This window comes from Gopherus flavomarginatus, chromosome 3, assembly GCF_025201925.1.
Source record: "Gopherus flavomarginatus isolate rGopFla2 chromosome 3, rGopFla2.mat.asm, whole genome shotgun sequence".
Classification (NCBI taxonomy): Eukaryota; Metazoa; Chordata; order Testudines; family Testudinidae; genus Gopherus; species Gopherus flavomarginatus.
In genome coordinates, this window is record NC_066619.1 from 81,828,084 (window position 1) to 81,850,331 (window position 22,248).

At 42.1% G+C, this 22,248-nt stretch overlaps 1 protein-coding gene across 4 annotated transcripts in view; it reads right to left on the bottom strand.

The window, feature by feature from the left end:
• FBN2 (fibrillin 2) overlaps window positions 1-22,248 on the bottom strand; it is a 265,113-nt gene that overhangs the window by 162,873 nt on the left and 79,992 nt on the right. For all 4 annotated transcript variants that reach the window (XM_050945536.1, XM_050945537.1, XM_050945535.1 and 1 more), the window contains one exon: window positions 4,932-5,057. In XM_050945536.1, coding sequence (XP_050801493.1) covers window positions 4,932-5,057 — 126 coding nt within the window. The remainder of the gene's footprint in view (window positions 1-4,931; window positions 5,058-22,248) is intronic.

The following is a 22,248-nucleotide window of genomic DNA, read 5'->3' on the forward strand; positions in this document are numbered from 1 at the left end:
TAGAAGTGATGGAGGATTACAAACACTGAAATCAAATTTGAGCTTCATGTAAGCATTACCGTGAGGTAACGTCCAGAATGTTAATTTTAAGGCCTAACAGCCTTGACAGTGTCATGTTAAATTCACAGGGCCTTTCTAAACACCAAGAACTATTATCAAGATATTCTTTGAGTGTTCAGTTGAACTTTAGGGGCTTTATTCAGTTTTTTTTTAAAATGTAAAGACTACAGATTTAGCCTCAAATTAGGTTTTAGAATGTTAAAACAAACAAAAACCAATACAGCACTATAAAATATAAAGGTACAAGCCAAAGCAAATATGACATTAAAAATGGCAATTCACATTTCTTCTAAAAACCCTTCATAATTTTAAGACTACCTCATTCCAACTACTTGGTGGAGCAAGTTAAAAAGTCTCTTCAGTTCCACACTTATAATCATTAAGCACTTTAAAACTGTATTAACTGTCTAATCTTAAAGACTAGGAGCGTTATGTTGCTTAGTATGAAAGCATAGCTAGAAGGGGCTAGAAGTGGGACAAGAAACAGCACAGGGCCTTGGCAGTGATGACCATAGTCTCTGATAGATCTCAGGAGACTGGAAGTTTCATGGACCAAGCCTATTGCAGGGGTGCTGAAACAATTTTTATAGTGGGAATGCTGGGAGGCACTAAACACAACTGCCAACTCTGTATATGATGGAAAACACTTCAAGCCAGCGGGTATGGCAGGACCCATGCCCTACAGCTGTGTGTGTGGGCATGTGCTTGTTCTCCATAACATACCTCTCTACTGCCTGTTCCTAGGGCACAATCAGGGAAAAAATATTTTGGAGACAAACTGGCTCATTATCCATATTTTACAGGTGAAGCAACTGAGGCACCAGAGGATAAGTGGATTATCTAAAGTCACTCTATCAGTAATGGATTTGAGGACTCCTGGGTCTGCTCAAACTAACAGATGACGTAGCCGTACAAAGACCGGACTCCTAGAAATACACTTTCCTATGTGTTTTATTCCTATCTAAGCCAAAGAATTAATATTTCATGCAACAAATGTAATGTCAGCAGCTTTCTCATGTAGTGAAGTTTTACTTAGTACACTGCACCTGGCTGTTCAAGCACCATTCAGGCTTCTCTTAAACAATCTAATTTTGGCAGAATGCTTTCTTTGACATAATATGAACTCTAATTAACAATTTAAGAGCCAAATAATTTTTCCAGAATAAAAAAGAATAAGATAAGGTATCCTCTGTTTACTTGATAAGCTGTGTTAGTAAGTTGTCTTCATAGAGAAAGTGCAGTTGTTGCAGATGGATGTCCTATTTTTTTGCATTAGAACTCAAGTCAGAAGGAAATTTTTATAAACACACACACACAATATGCATATGCAGCTCTTATTGGCTTCAGTGGGAATCATATATGTGCTTCTGAAGGTAAAATGTGGACTTCTGTCTATATTTTTATTGAGGTGGGTGGAAACAATATGAAACAAGAGCATTTATTCAGCATGTGACATGCCAATGCTTGTGACACCCCAGTTTCTTCAAAAGCAGTGTGAACTATTTTACTGCCACAGTCTCCACTACTGATTTGTTGCATTACTAAAGTAATTTGGAAGGTTAAGAAGACTAACAGGAATGGCAAAATAGGTATTTGCATAAAAATAACCTAGTATTTTGATTAAAAATAAAATCTAGAAAAATTATTCCAATGGTTTCAAATGTTTATTTTAAATTGACCGAAAAAAGTTAATTCACAGTTATAAGGTTTGTTGTAATAACTGTAAATTTACCCTAATAGTGAAATTGTAAAAAGTGAGTGGAAGTTCATAAAATATCAGAATATAACAATTAACGTTGATCAGAAAGGGTGCAAAAGGGAGATTGAATTAGTCCAAACAAAAAGGCCTCCTGATATAACTCAAGGGCTGGGTTAAGATCAGGTCTGACAAACAAGAGACATGTGGTACCAGAAATCAATTAACCAAAACTGGTGGACAAAATAATGAGGGGATGGGCTAATCTACCCATCACCTACTTTTGAGATCCTGAAGAAAGAGAGACTTTGGGATGACTGTGAATAAAGTACTGACTGAAACAAGGGGAAGAAGCAAACTCCACCATCATGGCTGCCACCCCCACTGTCTTCTGAGATCCCAGCATCTAGTGCAACACCGTCAGATCTTTTTTGTCTTAATCTTGAAAGATATCCTGACCAGAGAGGTCAAGAGAGGGACCCAGATGACACTGCCACTTCCACTGGCTTCAACTGAATCCCAGCTGGGATGTAAAACTTTTTCCTCACACACACATCCTGTGTATGCTTTTCCCTCATCACCTTATTTCTTGTCTTTTCTATCCTTCTACTTTTTCCTTCTGTCACATAAAAATCTAGCTTAACTGGCCAAGACTGTTTTGCAAGACTGCTACTATAAACCTGCAACACGAGAGGCAGATAAGAACAATGCCCAATGCTTGTACAAATTTGCCAGGACTCAGAGTGGCTAATAAGACAGTATGCTACGCCTGGGCTTCTCCAGAAGCAAGATTACACGTGAAAGTCAACATCAGAAACAAGCTGCATAGTTTCAATCGTTGCTGTTCTTTTCTCTCCCCCTTGCGAGTGTTTGTCTTGTTCTGTCTTCTAGGAAATGAGGTTGGGCTTTATCGATAACAGCAACAACAACTCCAGCCCAGTTCAACTAACCTGTTTGCTTTTCCCCCCAAACAGGACAGTTATTACTATCTAAGAGACTGTCAAAGAAAGGGTTGGTGGGGAGCTGTACTTATTGGGTTCCGGGATTGGTGGGGAGCTGTAGCGGAGTGATTACCCGCTCCTGCCCTGCGGGGCTTGAAACAGCCCAGGAGAGGGCTGTGGTGAGGCAAGAAGCCTGGGCTGATTGGAGGAAAGTAGGCTCAGCTGGGGCCATGCCCCAATCAGGCCCAGCTGGCCCCTATAAAAGACTGTGAGAGCCAGAGGCCCATGCAGACTCCCTCTGCCTGTAAAGGGAGAAGGGCCTGGCTGCAAGGTGCCAAGAAGGGAACCTAGAGTGGAGCAGGGCTGAGGAAAGGCCTAGGGAGCCGGGGAGCTCTGGCCTAGGAAAGCCCCAGGCTGCAGGCCTGGTAAGGCCCATTAGGTACTGGGTGGCAGGGGACAGCCCATGGGTAGGCAGAGGCAGCAGGTCCAAACCCTCTTTGCTGACGATCAGAGGCTTACATTGCAGTCCGCCCTATGGGGACTGGCAGCAGTCGAACACTGAGGCAAAGTGGGGATAGTGGGTGGGGGTTCCCCTGGGATGGGGAGACCCTGAGCCTGTGAGGGGTACTGCCAGGGGGGCAGCACCCAAGACAAGGGCACCAGGGTCCTGGGAGGGACATGGGGCCACAGGTAAAGCAGATCACCGGCCTGCAGAGGGCGCTCTGGAGCTGGAATGAGCTAATCCCTTGAGTCACCAGCAGGAGGCACTGTGGCGGTGAGTCCAGAGGCTTACAGGAGCACTTCTAAAAACTCTCTCCAGCTAACATGAAATGGAACAAGGGATGTTTTAAAATGAAAGCCATACTTAATACATGATATTTCAAATGCTTGAACTGTTTTTCCAATTTTTTCTGTATTTTTAATAGAAGGTCAAAAGGATTTTTAATGGTGTATTTGCCAGCACAGCACACTGAGGCTCTGTTTAAGTACTAAGCAGGCTGATGTCTCTGTATATCAAAGCCCAAATCTTGTTCAACGTTGTTTGATACTGGACAGTGACAGCGTCATGCTTTGACTCTTTAGGCCCATTGGGTCCATCTAAACTAACAGAACAGGCTGCCATTCTGCCCTTCACTTACTTTGCACCTAGATTCTGCAAGCAAATTACACCCCAATCCCGCAAACTTGGGTGCGTGAGAACCTTTACCATCATTGGACAACTCAACACAAAGTTAGGCACACGCTTATGTGTTTGCTGGATCTGAGCCTGAGAATGAAACATCTACGCTACTTCTTAGTGTCACAACCACCTCAAGAAATTACATTATAAGTGACACAAGATGATAGGTTAACAGCTAATGGTTTATTGCATAGGGTAAATGACATTTTCATCCAAGTCAACATTACATTTAAAACCATACGCTTGGCATACATGCAGCTGTAAAACAAACATAGTGAAAAGATCCATGACACATATTACCACATCTAAACACAAACACATTTTAAAAAGGACAGAAACAGATTTTTTAAAAGTCAGATCCAAAGAGCTCTAACCTACTGACATTTGATCTTTGTTTTATTCTTACAAATGGAAAAAGGCCACTCAAGCCAAATGAAATAGCAATTCATTTCATTTCCTGTGGATGTCTTCTAAGTTTACATGAATGCACTTCTAACGTTGGCATTCAGAAGGTAAAGTATGCCTATGCAAGGCAGACCTTGAAATATTAAGCAAGGACTCAATCCTGCTCCTTTGAAATCAAGGTGAGTTTTGTCTCTGACTTCAACAGAAACAGAGTTATGCAACGAGTGTGATTCTAATTTCTCATGTCTGTTCACATAACTGTGGCTTATTATTTCCTGATTAAGAGTCTAATCCTGCTCCCAGCTGCAGAGGCACAGAACTAGAAATATAACTAGAAAAAACCCAAATCATATTTCTCCTGTATTGGTTGAGGGTCCTGGGCCATAAGAGAGCCCATGCAGAGTCTCCAACTCTGCAGATGGTGCTCTGCAGAGGCACTCTAAACAGGATTGCACTGTGGGACATTGTGAACAGATTTAGGATTTGTGGCAGAAAGGCCAGTGTGCCTGTGTATAGTGTGGATCGCCTGGCAAAAATTCCCATTAGAGGAGAGCTTCAGCCAATAGCCCCACCTCCGGCTTGTAAGCTACAATAGCGGCCGGAGTCCGGCTTGAGAATGCCCTAAGAGTCCACAGAAGGATGTACCTACCAATACAGCGGGATCCATCTGTAGATGTGACATAGCCACGTGGACAAATGCAGAAATAACTTCCCACAGTGTTAGAACATTCGCCACCTTCGCAGATTCCTGGAACGATGCTGCACTCATCGATATCTGTTCAAAGACGGAAGCAGCAAGTGATTAACAAAATATTTGCATATAATGCTTTTCAAAGAAGAGATTAAAAAAAACGAAGGGCATTACATTCAGTTAGAATGCAGCTCAGATTTAATAATGTACTGCAGTGGTTCAGAAACTGTGGTCGATGGAGCACTCATGGTTTGCGAGCACTTGCAGGTCTTCTGTTTAAAGCTGACTGATCACACTGTGCCGGCTTTCCTTGTATGTTCCAGTTCTGTCCCACCCTAAATCCTGAAGTAGGTTAAAGCAGTCTGGATGCTGCTCTAACTCACATCAGATGGCTGTAGTCACTTTGGGACCATAAAACAGCTGAGCACGGCGGAGATGCAGCACTGTTCAGCCCTACCCCAAACATTCCCCCGGCTCTAGGGCTGAACGTAGGCAGGCAGAATAGGGGTCAAGTATGATGACTCTGAGCCTGCTAAGAGCTCCCCATGCTGTGAAAATTCTCAGCTAGCTAGATCCAGCTACGTTCCTGATGCTTTGCGAGCCTCAAGTAGTTCAAAGAAACTGTACTGTAGTCTTCAGAAGAATGGACTCAATCATTGTACATCCTTTCATAGAGTTAATCTTTGGTTACACAAATAGTCCCACTAAAAGCAGTGGTCACATCTCATCTGAATGGAGATACCGCCAAGTCAATGGAGCAAGTTTTGACCAGAGCAAAACCTGTGGAGTGACGTGACGCTGGGTATCAGAACTGAGAGCATGTGCTAGGGGCTAAACAGACAGTGGTGTTTTCAATGCTCGCCATATTAGTGCCCACACAGTGAGGAGGAGGAGACAGTCTGACTGTAATGTTGAGAGGTGAGCAGCAGAAGGGAGTAGAAATACCTGATCACATAGTAAGTAAAGACTACATCATAATGCATAAATACAAGGGGGCAATTTCAAGTATCAGGCATTTCCTAAGTTTTGAGTGCTTCACTTTACAACCTGAACAGTTTTTTGATAGGCATGTTGGTGGTAGGGGTTTTGTTTTTTGTTGTTTTGTAATTCTAGTTCCACACTGATTTTTTTTCATGGTGACCTCTGTTTATTAGAGCTCTGAGTAACTCTCTTAAATACAACCTGAAGCCAAATTAAAGTTGCCATCTTTCAGGTTTTGTAATAAACTTGAAACCTGGCTCACGTTAAACCTGGGATGAATTCTGAGAAAGCTTGGGCCAAGTTTCCAACAAACTTGGGCTGACATGTTTTCCAGCTGAAAGCATATGAAACTCTGTGGCTTTTGCACCACCCAAAGCCTGGAAAACGTTGGTGTTTTTGGCTCAGTCTGCATTTAAGTTCTTGGTTGCAAAGTGACATTAAGAAAGTTTTACCTCATAAAACAAACCAAAAAAAAAGTCAAACTTTTGGGCCCACATCATTTCTCATAACATATGCAGAAGAAGCTATGAAGAAAGAACTCTCAAAGAGCATCAATTTGCAGAGGTCCCCCATACAGTCCCTTCAGGACTTGGGATTTTCACTCCCACAAAAGAAAGTCATGGGACACAGCCTCAAACCTAGCAGAGCTCCAGGGATCATCCTATTTCCTCTACACTGGCTCTGACCCAGGAGTACCTCTAGTTCCTTAGTCATGGCTGCACCAGGAGGGGGTGGGGTGGGTTTAACGTGGAAAAAAAAATATCTTCCATGCATTAATGTGGATCTAGAGCAATGGTTCTCAACTAGGGGTATGTATACATACCTGGGTATGTATGTATACCCTGGGGTATACAGCGGTCTTGCAGGGGATACATCAATTCATCTAGATATTTGCCTAGTTTTACAACAGGCTACATAAAAAGCTCTAGTGAAGTCATACAAACTAAAATTTCATACAGACAACTTATTTATACTGCTCTATGTACTATACACTGAAATGTAAGTAAAGTATTTATCTTCCAATCCATTTATTTTATAATTATATGGTAAAAATGAGAAAGTAAGCAATTTTTCAGTAACAGTGTGCTGTGACACTTTTGTATTTTTATGTCAGATTTTGTAAGCAAGTAGTTTTTAAGTGAGATGAAATTTGGAGGTATCCAAGGCAAATCAGACTCCTGAAAGGGGTACAGTAATCTGGAAAGGTTGAGTGCCACTGATCTAGAGGGTACAATCTCATGCTGTACTTGAAAAGGAAAATGAATATTGAACTGTGAGGGAACCAATAAAAACATGGTGAAACGTTCACTGTAAAACTTTCAGGGGATTTTTAGGTACCTTTTTGTACATAGGACATGTTCTTACAGCGATCATTGCTCCACCACCAAAGCATCCAGATAGTTTAAATCTTAGAGGATCATATGACCTTTGTAGCATGTTTTACTAGTGAAAAATTATAATCTTTTCAGCTAGGCTATTTAAAATATTGCTTTAAAGCATTCAGAGTTTAGCATGATAAATTTACTGAACACATTGACTTGCCTTCCTTACTTGTGGTGATTATTCCCCACATTCTAAATATCAGATTATTTTTTTAAAATTAAATACTCCACAACTGAGAAAAAAAACTATTATAAGTATATCTGGTATTTCACAACTGAGAAACAAACACAGCCTTGTGCTTTACTGCTATTCTGTATGGAACTCTGCAGGGCAGACTGGGGAACAATCTTCCTGTTCCTCCCATAGCTCAGTGGCTGACCCCGTCTCCATGCAGAAGAAGGGGGAAGAGGGCATAACTGGACCAAATATTTTTAATACTGCTTTTCCTTGTGCTTCCTCTGCTGATTCAGCAGAGGCTGTTAACTGTATTTTTGTTGCAGATCACATAATTTCTGAGGCTTTTATTATACCAATAATAAAACAAACAGCTTATAAACTCTTAGGGCAGAGACTGTATTGTCGTTTGTTTCTGAATAGGACCCGACACCACACTGAGGGACTACCAGAAACAGCTACATAAATCATTATGAATAAAAAATAATGAATTATAATCCATTTGGTATATAGTTTAAAATATTTGCCAAATGGAAAAAAAGAATATCAGAATAGGAAGGAGCTTCAAGCTTTAAAAAAAACCCCAAAAGCAAAGAAGGTATTAGACATATTTTTGTCCCTTTTCACTTACTGTTTTCAGTCAGATTTTATATACCACTACTTTGATACTGTCTTTTATTTTAACAAAGCATCTAACCTACAGTGGCAAGTTTTAACTGGCATCTTATAATACATATGGTATCCACACTTTGTAGAGATTTAGGCATTTTGTAAGAAAAAAAGCCATTTTTGCCAGATCAAAACATTCTATGCAATAATAGCTTCACTTGTGACATCATAGCTAACCACCACAGAGGTTTCAGAATCCCAAATGGTGGTTTAAATCCAAACCAAGTAATTCCCCCAGGAAATCTACAAAATCTTGCATGAATTTACTACATTACAACCAAATATATGATGTGGCGAATGGGTTACCATCCTATTTAATCCAACGAAATGAAACCATGTGTGTGTAAATCATAGCAGAACTGAACCTGTTGCATGCCTTGGCTTGATATCTTCTATGCAGTGCCTTTCTATCATAACTGATAACTGGTTAAAAACAAGAATGATAATCCCCTCTACCAAGCACAAATTAAGGCACAAAGACAGACAGAAAGGAAAACTGACAAGAACAAATCATCCACAAGGATCTTTTTCATGTTTTCTCAATAGAGTTCCTCTTGCGTTGGCAGTTTCAGCAGAGATGTCACAGATTGCATGGGCAGGGAAGCTCTCTACTCTCTCAACCCCTGAACCTCAGGTTCCAGCACAATGGCAGTGTAGTGTGAGGAAAATTACACTGTCCATCTTTGTTACTGTGCTGGTTCTGCAAATAGATACAAGACTTCACTGTCCAGGACTATCTGTCTGGCATCATGCACAGACACCTCCAAACCCGCAGCAATCTTCTGCAGGATGCTTTTATTTTTTGCTGACTTAGTGGGGGAAAGAGCTGTGATGCATAGAAATTGATTGAAATAACTTGAATTACATGTATAACATGTTCTAAAAACACCAGGCGCTTGTTGAAAGGTAGGCATTTCTCATTAATTTTCACTTAATCTTGCATAGGTGGGTTGCTGCTACTTTAATGGGCAGCACTGTTTACTTAGAAATCTGTGTGTGCAATAAACATAGGCTTTAAAAGGCTATACAATTTTGTACCCTTTATTGTAATTCTAACTACAGCTTGGCACCCACTTTCACTCCAGGTAATGAGGAGACATACAAAAAGAAAGCCCACATAGGGTGCTCTGCTCTGCAAGTCTGCAGGGACTGCGTGAAGGCTGGGCAAACCAGGGCAAGGAGCTAGAAGGCTGGGGGTAGACTGCACATCATTCTCCTCACCTGGCCCCATATAAATTCCCTAGAAAAGGTTATCAGTCGAGGGTTGTATTATCTTTTCTACAATGTACCCCCCACTGAATGCTGTGGAGCTGAGGAGAGCTTCCATGTGGCCTCCTGCAATTCCCTGAGGATCTATCATGTTTTGGAGAATGGATCCTGCAACCTCTTTCATGAGGGAGGGCAAACCCTACCCTCCTGATCAAACAATATACCAGAAGCTCTAAGAGAAAATTCCCAGGTTGATTTCTTGCACCAGAGACCCATCACACATTTCACCAGCACCAGGTTAAGGATATTTTCTTGCCACTAGTTTCTAAGCTAAACTCTGTTTTCACCCCATTCTTGTGCACCGTCATACCCAAAACAAGATTTCAGTTAGCACTGACTGGAAATTTTGAGATTTTACCTCAGAAGGACCAGTAGACTGGTTGGCTGGAAGAGCCACACAGTTCACAATAAAACAAGCATAAATTAAGGCTTATGAGGAAATGCAACTTAAGTTGTAAAAGAGGATCTTGCCATAAGTATGAAACAAACGAAAGGTCTGAGTGTCTGCTCTTCTGGTGTTGCACCTAGGAAGATAAAACTGAGCAAACTCCACTAAGACCTGGCTCTAAATATATGAAGCAAACATCCCAGCTGCAGGTATTAATAGGATATCTGTCTGCCAAAGAAAAGAGCCTGGCCACTTGTCGGCCAGAACTCGTGGTTTTTTACTGTAAAGCTTACAGTAGGCAGGATATGATGAATATCTTGGCAAATATACCAGAAAAGGGTCTCAGAAATATCTGAACGCTGAAAAAGGCTGCTGTGAAAGTGTTTTAGCTATATTCTATCCTGTCTAACGTAGTGTCAAGTTTGAATTTAACACACACGGTGTAATAAACTGGTATGTTATACAAGGAAGGAAAAACAGAAATAGAATTTTATTCTTTAAAAGGCCGTTTACATTTTGGTATCAAGTGTCATCAAGAGAGTTAGACTGTGACATATAGGCCTTGCCCTGCAGGGTGAGAACCATACCACACAAGAGCCGGGGAAAGAGCACCATTGGCATTCTGCCTCCTACAGCATCCTAGTGTACTGCGAGGAGGACAAACTGCTACACTCCTTCAAGGGTGAGGTGTATTCCCACCCGCAAGGGAGTAATTAGGGCACAGTCCCTACATTTCCTTAAGTGCAAGTATGGTAATTTTACCCACCACTTATGTAGACCACCAGGGAAGCACGGTGGTCCACATAAGCAGTGGGCCCCTTCCCCCTCACTGAACACCATGGAAGTAGTAGGCAGAATCTAGCTCTGAAAGAGTACATTCTCCTCAGGACCCACATGTGTAACTTCCATGAGCACCAGCAGATGAGTCAAACATATCTCTTTCTTAAAATGATGGTCATGTATACACTGGTAGTCTTCAGAATAAACATAATTTTAGCCCTAAGATGACACCTAATATACTGCAGATCAATAAGCTTATGCCAAAGAAGTAGGAAGGGTTTTTGTCTGGTTACGGTACCAGACTGGCACTCAGGAGATCTTAGCTCTGTCACAGACTCTCCATATCCCCTTGGGCAAGTCACTTATTATCTCTCTGCCTGTTTCTCTTCCTGTAAAACAAGGATGATGATGATGATGATGATGATAATTCTTCCCTACTTTACATGGATGTTGTGAGGATAAATTTGTAAATGTTTATGAGTTACTCAGATACTATGAAAAGACTATAAATAAATAAATTAGAACCCTGCGCTATGTAAATGTTATGGGCCAAATCCCCCCAAACAGGTGTCCAAGCTATGTACAGAATGTAGGTATATGTAGGCATGCACAGATAGTTGCATATACAATATATATCTGTTGTGTATGCCCCATAATCCTTATTCAGGGAAAACTCCCATTTATTTCAGTAAGCTCTACCTCAGTAAGAACTGCTAGCTCTGGCCTCCCAAAATACTCTATAAACAGAATGTAGATCTTTTAGAAAAGAAACACAGAAGAGTAATGCAAAGTAATAGTCTAGCAGAGAAATAAATGGATTTAGTGCTCAACACAGCTGAGGGAAATATACATTTAGGTGGAAAAAGCATGACATGAACACTCTTATTTATTCCAATTATTGCTGCCATAAGATAAAATTAAAAAAAAATACAAAAGTACATGTGGCTGCTTAAGGCCAAAGGATATAGCAGAGAATTTGAAATCTCACCCTCCTAGGTGTAAAGCTTACTGTTTAAAAAAAAAGGCTGAATAGTCAATGTTACATTCCTACCACTCCCATTGAAAACTGGAGTTTTGCCTGGGTAAGGATTGTAGGTTTTGCCCTTTTTAAGTCAGCAAATAATGTTTCATCTGGCCTTCCATACTGAGGGAGGGGAAGGGAGTGGGTAGAATACTCAGTAGTGAGATCAGTTTTGTATAACATTTTAAATAAAAAGTAACATTAAAATGATGGACCCTCTATTAACTGAATCCTCCTTCTATACACACATTCTCTTCTCAGACATTTCCTCACAGAGAGACCGTTCCAGATATCCTCCTTCCCTGTGGCCCTAACCTGCAAACACTTACATGACCAGTTCCAGTTAAGTTCAGGTGTAATCATCTGTAGGACTGGGCACTCTATTTTTACTCAGACTCCCACTGAAGCCAAAGGAATTTTAACCAAGAAATGCCTGAGTAAAAATTGAGGCCTGGATTGTCACCCCCAAAATCTGTGCGTGACTGGTCCCTCTCATGCATCAATTTCATCCCTCCTACCCCTCAGACTACGGCTATGTCTATACTCCACCACCAATGATGGCATGTAAGACATATGTAGCTACATGCCGCAGTGAAAAGCAGACTGCATCCACACAGCAGTGTGTAGCTACGCATGTCAGTGAAAGGCTGTGGCAGTGAGGAGCTGCCTGTGCCCTTCCCCACAACAGGAATTTTCCTGTGTTAGGAAAAGGCTCTAGCAGCGGGACACTCCATGGTTTAAAAAAAGCAGTGCAGATGAGGGGCAGGGTTAAGGAAGGCAGTGCTTGAATGAGTAGGTACATATCCACAGGGTTCAGGGTGTACTCTACTCGACCAAGGAGAGCCTCACCATCTACACTGCTATTTATACCCATGTCAGGGGGGCATATAGTGTATATACTCTTCACGCTGCTGAAAGGAATGTGCAGTATAAATATACGTTATCTCTTTCCCCTAATACACCAGGATGCTGCGTGAAATTTCTCACCCCCGCCCCCATCTCCCCACAGAGCTTATTTAGGAATATAATATAAAGCTGGTGTTATAGCTTCTTTTCTGCATCAACCTCTCCTCCCCATCAGGGATGCTGCAGACAGAGACTCCCTGGTACCATGCCCAGTCACAGTCAGTGCCTACTCGGGGAAGAGCAGATGCATTGATACACATAGTCTTTTCTGTAGGGGAAAACCATAACCGACTCCCTTTTTCCTCCTGGTGGATGATGATGGGGAGGGTGGAGCAGCACAAGGGGAGATCTCCTTCCAAGACGCCCTTCAATGGTGATGACCTGGTCCAGAATAAAGACCTCAGGCCTTGGCCCAGTATTAATCAGCACTTGTCCAGATCTTTTAGTGCCTTAAAGGGAAATGAAAAACCAAAAAGGTGTACTCCAGTCCCAAAACACAGGCTAAATTGATGCTATGACTCTGGTAATGAAAATCATTCCAAAGACTGGCCTGACTACATATAGGAGATTTTATTAAAGTATTTCCTTACCACCTCGTGATCATTTTACTCATTGGAAAACATAAGCCAGTGAGCTATAAATTGCAACGCTATAAGAATATGTTTGCACCTACATCAGTTCTTGTGAGTGGGAGGTAGAGACAGGATTATGTGATACCTTTTACTAAATCAAAAGAACAAGTGACCTTTCTGAGCTTATTGATTCTGTATCAAAACATATATGCTGGACCAGTAAGCTATTCCCTTCAACCGATGTCTTTATAGAAATATAAACTCTCTTTATAATGTTCACATTACAGTAAATTAACGTGTATAACTTTTTGTTATATGCACTCTATTTTTCAGGGTGTGAGGTGCCAGGAAATAAAGATTACTTTGATGCTCATGCACACCATCTGCATGAGATCAGATTCTTTTGAAAAGCAGTGTCTGGTGGGACTGCACCTACATCTTGCATACCCTTTCACTTCCTGTGGCCAAGAAAGGCCACAACCCCCCACTCAGTTTCTTCACCAACAAAAATGCCTGGAGTAGGACACTAATCAGCAGGAATGAAGGGCAGGACATGGAATCTGTGTGGACAACAGACAGCTTGAAGTAGTATATTTACAGGAAGGTAAGTAATCGTTATTTTTTCTTCAAGCAAGTGTTCACATAGATTACACTCTTGGCGATAAGCAGGCAGTTATACCGGTGTCAGGAGATCAGTGACAGGAGGCCCACTGAAAGAGGACCTGTCATAAACAGATAGCTAAGGGTTAATGTCTCTTTCACCTATAAAGGGTTAACAAACAGTGACCTGCAAACACCTGACCAGAGGACCAATCAGGAGACAAGATACTTTCAAATCTCGTGGAGGGAAGCCTTTGTTTCTGGGTTTGGGGTTTGGCTTTGTTCTCTCTGGGTCCTGGATGGGGCTAGAGGTGCAACCAGGTTTCTGCCAATCTCCCTGCTACAGTCTTTTATCTATTCAGAATTGTAAGTAAGAAAAGGCGGTCATAGTCTTTTAATTTGTTTTTTTTTTCATTTACATATGTGTACTTGCTGGAAGTAGCTTAAATTGTGTTTCTGCTGGAGAAAGTTTCTTTCTATTGTTCATAAGCTAAAAGACCCTGTAACTTTTTACCATCTAAAGTGCAGACATAAACCTTTTACTTTTTTCTTTTTTATTAAAAGTTTTGCTTTTTAAGACCTGTTTAATTTTTTTCTCCTAGTTAAGGTTCAAGGGAATTGGTGGGGAGAAGGGAAGGATAAATTTTCTCTTTGTGTTAGATTCACGCAGCTTGAATCTGTATGGCCTCTGGGTGAGGGGGAAGGTAAAACTCCTCTCGGTGTGGTGATTCAAGAAGTTGAATCAGGCGATCTCCTAGTGTTCCCAGGGTGGGAAGGAGCTGGGAGGAAGAAGGGAGCGGGAAGGGAATGGTTTATTTCCCTTTGTTGTGAGACTCAAGGAATTTGGGTCTTGGGACCCCCAGGGAAGGTTTTGGGGGAGACCAGAGTCTATCAGGCACTCTACTCTAAGTCCTGATTGGTGGCAGCCTATCAAATCTAAGCTGGTATTTAAGCTTAGGGGAATTCAAGCTAGTACCCATATCCTGGACGCTAAGGTCCAGATATGGGAATTAACTATGACAGGACCACGCCCCCTACTAAATTTCACAGCATGGAAGCTTGCACCAGGGAAAAATGTGAGGACTGAACTCTACATTTTTGCTCTGCATCATTCTGATATGGGGGCCTTCACTAGACAGGCTGCAGAATTTGCCTGGGCCTGGGCAGAGTTACCGCTGACCTGTCCAGCTGAATTTTCCTTAGCTAAGGTATAGCAAGTCTAAATACAGTCCAGGACCTACTTAGATAGCCTCCATGAGGCTACCAGTTGACCCTTAACCCTTTCAGCAAACATCACAAAAGAGTCTTGATGCACATCTGAATGGTCTGGTTGTGCCCAAACAAAAGGTTAATTACTCACAACATCCAGTGTGCAGAGTTTATTTCTGGTTCTGGAGGGATGTGTTTTTGGGAAGAAAACCAGGAGGTGAATAGGTTGGTTGATGTCAAAGTCTGAGATCACCTTACGCAGAAATGTTGGGTGAGGTGGGACCATGACTCTGTGGGCCTTCCACGAGAGCCTGAATCTCTCCTATCCATTTAGCAGATGTGAGGACCACCAGGAAGGCAGTTTCATTGAAAGATGGCAGAGACAGCATGTAACCAAAGTTCAAATGGGGAACTCAACAATACCAGCAGACCAGATTGAGGTCTCATGAAGGAGGGGCTCTCAAAATAGTAGAAACAAATGGGGGAGCCCTTTGAAAAATCTCAACAGCCTGGAGTGTGAGAAAACAATGCATCATGGAAGAGGGGGATTATTGGAGGATATAATTAGAGATCCACCCAAACTGAACTAAGGGAACGTCTGGTCTATTTCAAGTAAAGTAAATATTATGGCAGGTATTGGGGCTGTTACTGGTGACCTATTCCACAGGTACTGGGACTGTTACTGGTGAAAGCTGACACTGCATTGCCCAGATAGAGAATCTGGCTCTATATGATAGCCTGGTCAAAGGTTTCCTGCTGCGAAGGAGAATGTCTTGCACTGCAGCAGAGTAGCTTTTTTCTGTATCACTCATCCAGCCACCTTCCCCACAGAAGCAGGGGGCAGGAAGTCAAGTACTCAAACCACTAGGCTGATGGGTTGTCCAGCACCGCTGGTACACTGCTCTTAACTGCAGTGAAAGATTAAAGAATCAAAGAAAACCTAACCATTTAACTAGTGAAACTTCAAACTTGAAAACCAGTAACTTCATAAGCAAAGAATATTGATATTGTGGGTTCTGTCTTGCACCCACAGGAGGCAAGAAGGAATTGAGCATGAGCTGCAGCTGCCCCACCTTTACCTTTACTTTAGGAAGGGAGAGGGCAAGAACAGTGAACGAGTGGCTACAACTGGCACTACTATTCAAAATAATCTGATCTTGTATGCATGGGGCGCTTGCACTCCAAGCGTAGTATGTGTGGACAATCACTCAAAGATGAGTAAGTGCTACAATTTTAAGCTCTCTCTACATTAGGAAAATTTCAAAAAAATTGCACCAACATAACAATATTGATGTAGGACACCAGCACAAATTTCTCCAATGGGGAAGGCTCTTCCTTCTCTCCACCATAGTACTGTAGAATGCTAGCCAGGTAGTAAATAAAACCTTTTTGATTAGTCACGTTGAAATAACAAGAGTTTCAAACCACATATACTGTTATCTGATTTCAGTTCTTCCATGTATACTGACTTAAACTTCCTACATTCCCTTTTGTAAACACCAAATACAGTAAAGGGAACATTCTTTACTGGTTGTACCTAGTTCATTCATTCATCCTTGTGAACATTACCTGGGAAAATTGTTGAATAACCTTTTTAAAAAAATTATTAAAAAGAGCTTTGGATGATTTAAAAGAGCAAAATGCAAATCATGTTTTAATTGCCCTCTTAAGAAGCAGGGATATCCTTGAACAAGTTCTCTTCTTGGCATTATGATACTTTATTTGATGCCAGGCACAAACATTACATGTTCAGATTTCTGACCTACAATCAGCCAATATAAATTCATGTAAGTATTTGTATACACTGGCACCAAGACACTAATAAAATGCAACCCCATGCCATGCTGAACAGGTCATTTTAAAGAAGCATATCCTTTTGAAACATCGGGGGGGGGTAGGGAACAAACAAGTCATCAAACTTGAATGCAAACACACAACAAAAATATTTAAACATTAAAATGATACATAATCTGCTTTCCTTTTACTGTTTAACGTAATGAGAATTTTTTGGTTTTGTTTTACTCTCTTCTGCTAAACCAAGGAAAAAGAGCAAACTATTTTTCAGTGAATACTGATCACCCAATTTGCAAGTGGTTATTTTCTGTGAGCTTATTACCTTGCTTTAATATCTTGACTTCTACAAATAAGTTTACAATATGGTTTCATTGACTATTTGGATTGTGAATCTAAAGCAAACCCAAAATGTTTTCCATTATATAACCACTTTATACTCCGCCCTCATGCAAAACTCAGATAGATTTCAGAGTTTCACATGTTACAGTGAGCACAGTACACAAAAATAACACCATTTCACACAGTTTCTTTAAAATGTGACCTCAAGTATTAGCACATCATTTTGAAACTAGTTTACGGTTTGTCAAGAAAGACTTCTTCACATCTGCGCCTGTAGCCAGACAGAGCACCAAAGCATGGATGCTTTTACCCAGATTCTGGTGTGGGCTTGCAAAGACTGTAATTTGCAATTTCCACTTCCTGATATCCAGACTGGGGGTGGCATCCAACGTGAAAGGTGCCTACTGGTGGAATCTCTCAGGCAGCAGGTGGAAGAGCTACAGGAGGAGGTGGCTAGGCTGAGGAACATCCATATCCATGAGCAATTCTTGGACAGTATCCATGTGGAGACAGCTGACATAGGTGTCCCAGTTGACAGGACTACTGACACATCAGTGGAGGAGGAGATGCCTCAGGGTGTATCTGACACACCAGTGGAGGAGGAGGCTCAGGGTGGACACAGCCAGCTTGTTACTTCTAGCAGCAGGCAGTGCTCCACCCCTGCTGCAAACCCTCCTGCTGTGGTAAAAGATAACTGTTATGCTCTTCTTGATACAGGAGAGAAGGAATCACCCCCAACAGTTAAGGAGGGGAAGCCTCGTACCCCTAAGGCTGGGAGGTCTGCTGCCACCACTGATAAGAAACATAGGGTCGTGGTGGTTGGAGACTCTCTGCTGAGGGGGACGGAGACACCCATCTGTCGCCCTGACCGTTCATCCCGGGAGGTATGCTGCCTGCCAGGGGCCCGTATCCGAGATGTTACAGAGGCATTGTCGAGGATTATCCGGCCTTCTGACTACTACCCCATGCTACTCATCCATGTGGGCACATATGATACTGCAAGGTGTGACACTGAGCAGATCAAGAGTGACTACAGGGCTCTGGAAGTACGGGTTAAGGAGTTTGGAGCGCAGGTGGTATTCTCTTCGATTCTTCCTGTTGAAGGTAGGGGCCTGGGCAGAGACAGATGCATTGTGGAGGCGAATGCCTGGCTGCGAAGACTGTGTCGCCAGGAGGGCTTTGGCTTCCTTGACCACGGGATGCTATTCGAGGAAGGACTGCTAGGCACAGATGGCGTTCACCTTTCGAAGAGGGGAAAGGCCTTATTTGCGCACAGACTGGCTAACCTAGTAAGGAGGGCTTTAAACTAGGTTCGACGGGGACAGGTGAGCAAACCCCACAGGTAAGTGGGGAACAAGACCTGGGAGATGGGTTGGAAACAGGAGGGAGCACGGGCTATAATGGCAGTGAGGAAGGAGGGTCAGGGCAAACCTGGGAGGCAAGATCAAACCAGTATCTTAGATGCCTATATACAAATGCAAGAAGTATGGGTAATAAGCAGGAAGAACTGGAAGTGCTAATAAATAAATACAACTATGACATTGTCGGCATTACTGAAACTTGGTGGGATAATACACACGACTGGAATGTTGGTGTGGATGGGTATAGTTTGCTCAGGAAGGATAGACAGGGGAAAAAGGGAGGAGGTGTTGCCTTATATATTAAAAATGTACACACTTGGACTGAGGTGGAGATGGACATAGGAGACGAAAGTGTTGAGAGTCTCTGGGTTAGGCTAAAAGGAGTAAAAAACACGGGTGATGTCGTGCTGGGAGTCTACTACAGGCCACCTAATCAGGTGGAAGAGGTGGATGAGGCTTTTTTCAAACAACTAACAAAATCATCCAAAGCCCAAGATTTGGTGGTGATGGGGGACTTCAACTATCCAGATATATGTTGGGATAATAACACTGCGGGGCACAGACTCTCCAATAAGTTCCTGGACTGCATTGCAGACAACTTTTTATTTCAGAAAGTTGAAAAAGCTACTAGGGGGGAAGCTGTTCTAGACTTGATTTTAACAAATAGGGAGGAACTTGTTGAGAATTTGAAAGTAGAAGGAAGCTTGGGTGAAAGTGATCATGAAATCATAGAGTTTGCAATTCTAAGGAAGGGTAGAAGGGAGTACAGCAGAATAGAGTCAATGGATTTCAGGAAGGCAGATTTTGGTAAGCTCAGAGAGCTGATAGGTAAGGTCCCATGGGAATCAAGACTGAGGGGAAAAACAACTGAGGAGAGTTGACAGTTTTTCAAAGGGATACTATTAAGGGCCCAAAAGCAAGTTATTCCGATGGTTAGGAAAGATAGAAAATGTGGCAAAAGACCACCTTGGCTTAACCACGAGATCTTGCGTGACCTACAAAATAAAAAGGCGTCATATAAAAAATGGAAACTAGGTCAGATTACAAAGGATGAATATAGGCAAATAACACAGGAATGCAGAGGCAAGATTAGAAAGGCAAAGGCACAAAATGAACTCAAACTAGCTATGGGAATAAAGGGAAACAAGAAGACTTTTTATCAATACATTAGAAGCAAGAGGAAGACCAAGGACAGGGTAGGCCCACTGCTCAGTGAGGAGGGGGAAACAGTAACAGGAGACTTGGAAATGGCAGAGATGCTTAATGACATCTTTGTTTCAGTCTTCACTGAGAAGTCTGAAGGAATGTCTAATATAGTGAATGCTTACGGGAAAAGGGTAGGTTTAGAAGATAAAATAAAAAAAAGAGCAAGTAAAAAATCACTTAGAAAAGTGAGATGCCTGCAAGTCACCAGGGCCTGATTAAATGCATCCTAGAATACTCAAGGAGTTAATAGAAGAGGTATCTGAGCCTCTAGCTATTATCTTTGGGAAATCATGGGAGACGGGGGAGATTCCAGAAGACTGGAAGGGGGCAAATATAGTGCCCATCTATAAAAAGGGAAATAAAAACAACCCAGGAAACTACAGACCAGTTAGTTTAACTTCTGTGCCAGGGAAGATAATGGAGCAGGTAATTAAAGAAATCATCTGCAAACACTTGGAAGGTGGTAAGGTGATAGGGAATAGCCAGCATGGATTTGTAAAGAACAAATCGTGTCAAACTAATCTGATAGCGTTCTTTGATAGGATAACGAGCCTTGTGGATAAGGGAGAAGTGGTGGATGTGACATACCTAGACTTTAGTAAGGCATTTGATACGGTCTCGCATGATATTCTTATAGATAAACTAAGAAAGTACAATTTAGATGGGGCTACTATAAGGTGGGTGCATAACTGGCTGGATAACCGTACTCAGAGAGTAGTTGTTAATGGCTCCCAATCCTGCTGGAAAGGTGTAACAAGTGGGGTTCCACAGGGGTCTATTTTGGGACCGGTTCTGTTCAATATCTTCATCAACGATTTAGATGTTGGCATAGAAAGTACGCTTATTAAGTTTGCGGACGATACCAAACTGGGAGGGATTGCAACTGCTCTGGAGGACAGGGTCAAAATTTAAAATGATCTGGACAAATTGGAGAAATGGTTTGAGGTAAACAGGATGAAGTTCAATAAAGATAAATGCTAAGTGCTCCACTTAGGAAGGAACAATCAGTTTCACACATACAGAATGCGAGGAGACTGTCTAGGAAGTAGTATGGCAGAAAGAGATCTAGGGGTCATAGTAGACCACAAGCTTAATATGAGTCAACAGTGTGATACTGTTGCAAAAAAAGCAAACGTGATTCTGGGATGCATTAACAGGTGTGTTGTAAACAAGACACGAGAAGCCATTCTTCCGCTTTACTCTGCGCTGGTCTGGCCTCAGCTGGAGTATTGTGTCCAGTTCTGGGCACCGCATTTCAAGAAAGATGTGGAGAAATTGGAGAGGGTCCAGAGAAGAGCAACAAGAATGATTAAAGGTCTTGAGAACATGACCTATGAAGGAAGGCTGAAGGAACTGGGTTTGTTTAGTTTGGAAAAGAGAAGACTGAGAAGGGACATGATAGCAGTTTTCAGGTATCTAAAAGGGTGTCATCAGGAGGAGGGAGAAAACTTGTTCACCTTAGCCTCCAATGATAGAACAAGAAGCAATGGGCTTAAACTGCAGCAAGGGAGATTTAGGTTGGACATTAGGAAAAAGTTCCTAACTGTCAGGGTAGTTAAACACTGGAACAGATTGCCTAGGGAAGTTGTGGAATCTCCATCTCTGGAGATATTTAAGAGTAGGTTAGATAAATGTCTAGTAGGGATTGTCTAGACAATATTTGGTCCTGCCATGAGGGCAGGGGACTGGACTCGATGACCTCTCGAGGTCCCTTCCAGTCCTAGAGTCTATGAATCTATGAATCTCTTCTGCCTCAATTGCCAGTGACAAGGTGCCATAAAATGGGATTCAATCTAATCCTAAATGTATTAGTATAAAGAGCAATTAGATGGTTATATTCTGACTGATAGTAAAGGGGATGCATACATATTATCAATTCATTGTCTAATTTAAACTAAAAAATATAGATGCCACTAAGATCTGGCTTTAGTTACATCTAATCTATTAACTTTTTTGGTGACTCTTGCAGAGTGGAGAAGGCCCAATTCTCAAGCCTTTGCCCTCAGAAAATAAAACTAGTCCTCACCTTACTAGTGGGGAGGGAATTAAACAGAGGCATTCTTTTGATGTCCTGAATGTCAGGGCCACAGGGAAGAAGAGAGGGATCTCTGTTTCTTCAGTCCAATGAGCCCTATGTGAGGTCCTGGATGACAGCTCCACTTTTGAAAAGCCATGTTGGAACACCGCCTGGCCCATTCAGACAGACAGCCAGGAAGATACTGGGGTGGCACCACACCTTCTCCTCATTCTGTTTATCAATCACCTCCAATGACTTAACTGTTACTACGGTGGTGTGTGGAGTCTGTGACATTACTCCTGGAGATGAGGTGGCTATGAGTGTCAGCAGACACCCTCCATGGCTACCTCAAAGTGAGGTGCTACCCCTCAGGATCCGCAGAAGCATAAACTACAGAGCCTGGACACAATACAAAGCTGCTGAAGGCTCTGTGCAGCAGACATTGCTAGGACCAGGATTTGATTCATTGATCTGAAACTGTATCATAATAGTCACCAACAAACGTTATCTTTGTTCAGGTGCTAGCTTTCTCATTTTGAAAAAACCTTCTTTGGGCCTCTCCCTGCAGTCTTTTCTTGAGAAAGACTCCCACTGGCTCCCAGGAGA